Source organism: Montipora foliosa, chromosome 9, assembly GCF_036669935.1.
Source record: "Montipora foliosa isolate CH-2021 chromosome 9, ASM3666993v2, whole genome shotgun sequence".
Classification (NCBI taxonomy): Eukaryota; Metazoa; Cnidaria; class Anthozoa; order Scleractinia; family Acroporidae; genus Montipora; species Montipora foliosa.
The window spans coordinates 20,348,859-20,355,885 of NC_090877.1; the positions used below are offsets into that span (position 1 = coordinate 20,348,859).

Sequence of the window (7,027 nt, forward strand, 5' to 3'; positions counted from 1 at the left end):
AATGTGACAAAATTGGGCTTCGTTAGCGAATATTAGGCCAGTGTCTGTCAACCCAAATATATTGCAATTAAATCTTTGAAGTGAAATCTTCTCTGCCAAATATTGTTTAAGTGGATTTATTAAGTGAATTTAGTCAACTGTTGAGGTTCCTTAAAGATCAAGTTCGCATTTAGCGACCACAGTTTCACGCGCCTTGCAGCTGCAAGATGGCAGGATTTGATGTCCCGTGAGCAGAAATCTTGAAAATATTTTTAACTTCCCACATTGATTTTTTGTTCATTTTTGGACAACGTGGAGATAATTGTAAATAAAATCCGTTTCTGGAAAGAAAAATTGGGGTCACCGAACGTCGAAGACCGTTAAATCCAGGCAAAGCTATAGCAATGGCCTTTTGCCCTACCATTTCTCATTTTATTACTTAGCGCGCGCGCTCGTGTATGACGTGGCTTGTGCATTTGCGTGCGCAGTAAGGATGCGCAGAAACAATTGGCGCGAACGTCCTTAATAGGTCGCTTATGCAAGGTCTGACGAGGACGCTGACGGCTACGAGAACGTTGTCCAAGAACATGATTTCCCGTTATTGTAATAATTTGGCGATTACTCTAAGTAGTTCGGCATGGGCAGTGCGTATTATCATTCTAGGGTTTTATATGAGCAGTGTGAATGTTTAGAAAATTTTTTTTGAAAAGTTATCGTCAGATGTTCGCGTTTCACGTTACGTCATCGTCGCCGTGTTGGTGGAAGAAAACAAAAGGTCTTTCATTAGCTCCTTATGCTGGTCCACCAGCAATTGTACATGACAGCATTGTTATCTGATGGTATGCAAGCAATTGTCCTTTGTTTAGGGACACCAACATGTTCGCCGTGACGTCACGTGAAGACACTATTAAGGGTACTTTTTGTGATTTCAATGAATGTACACGTAATATCACTTCTCTCTTTGATTTTTTCGTGTTATGTTGACATCTTTTTGAAAATTAATGTTAAAATTGCATGTAAAACAAATCTGCCTTGTGAGAAATTTGTTGTCTCACTAAGGTCAGACACTTTAAAATTGATAGGCAATTGAACTTAATTCTTCTTTCTTGTCCAGTTCCACTTGTGACGTAACTGATTAAGTTCTTTATTTTTCGCTTTAGACATACGGCGCGAGGAGAATAGGTGGTTTTACAGGGTAAGGGGTTCCTATTTTTATTATCAGTTGTTTTCAGTCCTGGTCCCAGCTTAAACAGGAAATCTGCTGTCAATTGAGTTGATGTTAAAATGACGTGAGAGAAAGTGCGAGATAAAGGGAAAGATGAGAATCAATTGATCCTTTTAATAGCATTGAGAAGGCTGAGAAATTTAGGAGCTTGCGGATGCGCTGGAATCATGAGCTATGTGTGACCAATTTAATCAGGAACGATTAGAGCGGTTTTCAGTTTGAGTGTCGAAAGTAATTAGCGAATTGCTTTGGTTTTGCATTACTTCACTCAGTGATTGGTTTAAAGTTCTCGCGCCACTTTTTCAACCAATCAGAAGTGAAACCAAAACCAATCGCGGCTCGCGCGTGCACATTTTTCCGCGCTTTGTGTCGGCTACGTGTAATAACTTCGACTTTTGATTGGTTTACTGTATTGTCTCCGTCGTTTTTGTTTGGCCAAAGTAATTACTTTGGTTTTGGTTTTACGACACTCAATTGAAACTCGCTCGAAAACAATGAAACAAGAGCACCACTCTAAACAATTTTGTTTCTTGTGCCCAACAGTGACTCTTTGAGTTTAAAGTTTTACTCAAGGTTTTTGTTCTCAACAAATATGCAAGGTGAAATCACCAAATCCGAACTACAATTGAGGTAGATAACGGCAAATTTAAATTCTTTAGTTCCTTAAGTCCCACTTGAGTTTCTGTCAGTGCTTTTAGACATGAAATGACATGGACTAAGCACGAAAAAAAAAATTAACAGCCCATTTTGTTGAGGTAGGCAACGTAGATCGTAAGATCCCTAAATGAAATAAAGAGTTTAATTGATCATCGTGTGGCGCATTTAGGGAGCATGGAAGGCGCATTTTATATGTGTTTCTTTAAGGACGGTGCCTACTAATTCAAAGGTATTTTTGCCCCGGTTTATGATTAGAGCGAGTTTCAATTGAGTTTCGTGAAACCAAAACCAAAGTAATTACTTTGGCCAATCAAAAAGAACTGAGACAATCCGGCAAACCAATCAAAACTCGAAGTAACTACACGTAGCCGACACACGTTCCCGCGCTTTGTGTGCTTAAGATTAATTCCACAACTTATGACCCGGATTCAAGTGAGGGACGGAATGCGATGAGGAACATTAAAGCTTACAAAAGTTTCAGTCAAAAATGGAAGTCCATAGATCTTGTAAAAGTATCTTAACTGCAAATCTTGATTCTATATTTACACCTTTTTGGTTTTATACTTTTACTTTTATTTTATACTTTTTACAGCGGCGTACCTCAGTGAAAACTAGTTGTAAAACCAAGTGTACTGACCCCTTTTAAGTGCTTTCCTTTTGTCAGAACTGGTTGGTCAGATCTGTCAGTTTGCAAAGAAAATGAAACAATTTGGAGGAGTATTATCATCCTCGAAGTGTGTTAATTTGGAGGTGTGGTAGAGTGAGTCCTTCCAGATGCCTGGCCTGGCCGGTCAGTCCTGTCAAATGGAAAACATCCTTAGTGAGCTATTCCAAAGCTATAGACGCAATATCCGGGGTCGAAAGTTGCGGATACTTTATGGTTTAGTTGGCGAATAAGTGGAAAAGAATTTAATTTCATCTCGAGTTAATCTTAATTTTTGTAACCCTTCCTTCCCTGAAGCGGCCTCCATTAACGAGTACAATCGTCTGGCGTGAGAAAGAGAAAAATCTATAAGGATCATTCTTAAACCTGTTTGAAAACTGCTCCAAGCAAACGTATTCCGGAATAGTGTCGAAAGATCTTGCCTTTCCATCTGACTCGTTGTCCTTTATCGTTTCTTGTATCTTGTGCTTTTACAGATACGAAACAACAGCTGTGGCCGCAGCACCTTACGGGGGTGGATATGGTCCGGTGAGTTTGTCATCCTTTTTTTTATTATTATCTGTGCGCAAACGAGGAAATTTCCCGAGGTAAGTGGGTAACTTTAAGTTTACCGTTTACCGTGGCGTTTTTACGTGCAAACGATTTTACGTCGAGAGAATTTTCCTGGTTGAATAATTATTGTTAAAGGGAACCACTACTCGTTCTTAGAATGACTTTAAACCTGAGGAAATAAAGTTAGCAATCAAATCTGCTTATATATTTTTTCGGAAAATGTTTGTATCTGATAAAAAACTAATCTAGAAATCGCTATTTTTTTTTCACTTTTGAGGACGGTGCTTACTAATGTAGGAGTATTTTTGCGCGGTTACGTTTAGTAATATGCGGGAAAAGTAGATCTTGGCAATTGTTATTGAATTCCAAAAAGAAAATTGATGGTAACCACGTATTTTTCAAAGATAATAGGCAACTTTCACGATAGCTTCATTTGACTACAACTACCAGAATTCAGTTTGTTTTCCTTTCTTATTTAAATTTTGTATTCATAGCAATAGCTCTAATTAGCATGAGACAACCAACACCTGTAGGATTCTGGTACTTGTAGCCAAATGGCGTTATCGTGCAAATGTCCTATCAATCAACGATATTTATAAAAGCTTTAAAATGCAAAGCAATGTATGGCGTTCTTTTCCAAATTGAAGTTTAATGATCTCGGAAAAATGCGTAGTTATCCCGATTTTCTTTTTGGATTTCAATAACACTTGTTTAGATCTGCTTTACCCGCATAGTTTTAAATCGCGCAATAATATCCCTATATTAGTAAGCACCACCCATAGAAAACCCTAGTATTTCGATATGCGCAGAACTTATGCGCAATAACATTAGTAGGCATCGTCCTGAAATTGCCGGGTCGCAGCCTTGTTGAATATTTGTGACGTGTTATGGTTGCGCTGTTCTTCTGACACTAAGAGTTCTTGTGCGATGAAAACAGGGAAACTGTGATGCGTCCCAGTTATTGAAGCTAATTTGAAAACAGAATAAAGGAATTCTGAAATTCATTTCTTATAATTATTTTTAAAACTTTTTACTGGGGATTCAGACATAAGGTGAATAACCATGCGTCACAGATCTGGAATACCAGCTGTGGATCAATACACATTAGTTTTCAGTGTATACCTCAATAACATTGCGGCAGTGACATTGCAAGGTTGTTGTTGACTGTTTCTGGAGTTATGTGTTCACGTTGAATCAAAACAAGGACGGAAGATCGTTATCGCATTGTTTATTTTATCCAGTGCGTCCTTACTTTCTTTTTCAGACAAGCACATATGCTTCTCCAGCTCCAGCATACCGACCAGTGGCACCTCCCCAGGCCCCACCAACAGGCTACACGACAGGCTACAGATATGCGCCATATTGATCACGTGATATTCACTGATTAGAACATTCATGCACCTTACCATCCAAAAACACCACACAAAATCGGCAAGACTCCAGGAAAATGGTGTATTTTCCACAGGGAAGAACCTCGGACTTGTTTTGTATAGAGATAGGTTCAAATAGACATTCAAATTCAACTGAAATTAAAGTGCTTCTGACAGTCTTCCGGAAGGTATCGGCCGGGAAATGTTCTGCACACAAGAATGATTCAATCGTGACAGGAAGATCAAGAATGCCGTTGACTCGGAAAAGATTTTCCTTTCTTTAGTTACATGTACCCGATAGATGTTTTTAAGAGTAAGTGAACAGTTCCAGCTTTTTGGCCTGGCTCAAGAGATAACAAGGGCTTAGAAGGAGGGAGACATTGGGATATGTGAATCGATATATATATATAGTCGGACGTATGTTTCTCCAGACGACCTCAAAGACAGAAAACAAATTCAAAATGGCGGCCCTCTTGCGGCGCCAAGGCAAATTGCTATTGAGTGGCGCTCCAACGAGTTCCTCTGACATTAGGTAGTTGCGGTCGTTGAGGCAAACTAACTTTCGTCTTTAAGTTCATCTGATAATGACTTAGTGAAAATCATAAATCCCTTCGGTCTACCCAAACCGTCTTCTCTCCCACTCAGGCTCTTTGTTTTTTCTTGTGTGGTGGTTAAATCAAGTGACTGGGCGATTGTGAACTGCGTAGCAAGCATTAAATATTAAAGAGGGCGAGATCTTTTGGGCCGCGCGCGATTCCTCCCCACGCGCGACCCTTAGAACTCGAGCAGGACCTCGAACAGTGGCAGATTTCCTTGGATAATTTGCGCTTTGAATCCCTTTATTGAAAAAAAGGAAGCTTAAAATTGGTAGAATATTACCCTGAACATCATTTCGACTTTAGCCTCTTTAGCACTGGTTTCCCTTCAGAAGAGTGATAAAATGTGTCGTTTTGCACTTTTCCACTTATCCTCACTTGATCCATAATGGTTAGCTTTTCTCTGATATACTTGACAACACTACGTAACAAAGAAAAAATGGATTTCTATTCCCTATTTTTGTCTCTGAACTCCGTCCTTTCAAAGGTTCCATGAACAGACCCGTAATTAAAGCCTTTTACCTATCTCTTAATTACGTACGCTTTACTTTATGTAATTTAAAGTGCAACAGACAGTCTGGTTAAGCGAATCTTTGGTCTTTTTCCCTTCCGGTATTTGTGTGCTTTCGGCGAACCGTTTACTCGGGGACGCATTTCAAATTTTCTCCAAAAAATTGTAAGAAATTTGAGTGTTACCTTTCAACGAATCATTTTCATTTTCTTAGAACATTTTAGTTTTGTCCGTTGGTGTGACTGTAGACGCGTAGTGACAAGCTGCAATCGTGGCTTAAAACCTTGGGACACTTAAGTTTGAAGAAGGTATGCCAAAAGTGGCGCGACCCCATTTCATTTTTTCCGTTAGTCTCTTTCAATGTTTAAATATTGAAAGGTTTTTCTTTACTGAGAATGGTCCTGTTAAAGATTGCATTAGGTCGTCAAAGACTTACGAGGTTTACCATAGGAACGTGGATAGTGTTTTTTTCCGGGTGATTTGCTATATATCCTTAGATATTTTAAGCCACGATTGTAATTTCAGTGCTTGTTCCTCTCATTGGAGGAAAAGTGAATGAACACACTCTAAATATCGACTTTTGTAGGGTAGTTGTGATCATCAATTTCTATTCTAGTATGGACCCTTTGGGTAATCAAAACCCCTCAGAAAAGCAAATTATTTTGCGTTTTGTACTTGCGTAGTGTAAATTGCACTTATACTTGGAAATTGTGTGTAGGATTTCTGAGACGCTTGCAGCGTAAAGTACTATAAAGAAAAAACGTTTGGAACTTTTTTTTGGTGTGGCTTTGGAGTCCTTCTAAGTGGACGTTTTTTTAAACTAGCACAACGTACTGTTACATCCTTAATTCATAAGTCCTCTTTTTTGCCGTGTCACTTCCACGAGTTGCTGCTTGGTGAAGGCATCAAAAAGGTGGCAGATGTCAAGTATGTCTTAAGAGTTCTCGTTTTCCCCTCCCATCGATAGTGGCGGCGGCTTTTTCACAACAATTTGTCACCCTGGTTTCAGCAGTTAATTTTACGCAAGTTCTATCAATCTAAAAACTAGAATTCACAGCACCCCACATAGAGCAATGCTTTTCCGTGGTAAATTGTCCTGTTGGAGCAAGTATAGGGACTGTTTTTGTCCTCTTAACCCCGTTGTAGAGATGTCCTTAGAGAGAGCCATAGGAGCTGCCAGGGTGAAGGAAAAAGCTACCAAAGATTTTTTCCCAACCTTGAAACTTTCGTCGCTTTTTGTCTCCACCCTGACTCACTACCCAGGGGTCTAAATGAGCTTTTTTATGCTGTATAAAAAGGGATTATGGATTGTACAGCGGTTGTCCTGAAAAGGGCAGGATAAGTTCGATTTTCTCGAAAATCTCAGTATGTGAAGGGTATAGCAAAGCATCGTCGTCAACACTTGCATTACTACATTGAATCATATGATGTTGACACTTCAACACTTGGAACACTTTGAAAAGACTGTCCGAT

General features: G+C 39.3%; 1 protein-coding gene across 3 annotated transcripts in view; it reads left to right on the top strand.

Moving 5' to 3' along the window:
- Window positions 1–6,328, top strand: part of LOC137969836 (RNA binding protein fox-1 homolog 3-like) — a 26,892-nt gene extending 20,564 nt beyond the window's left edge. For all 3 annotated transcript variants that reach the window (XM_068816212.1, XM_068816213.1, XM_068816214.1), the window contains exons 8-10: window positions 1,140–1,174; window positions 3,002–3,053; window positions 4,342–6,328. In XM_068816212.1, the coding sequence (XP_068672313.1) occupies window positions 1,140–1,174; window positions 3,002–3,053; window positions 4,342–4,443 (189 nt within the window). In that variant the 3' untranslated portion in view covers window positions 4,444–6,328. The remainder of the gene's footprint in view (window positions 1–1,139; window positions 1,175–3,001; window positions 3,054–4,341) is intronic.
- Window positions 6,329–7,027: the final 699 nt, after the last annotated feature.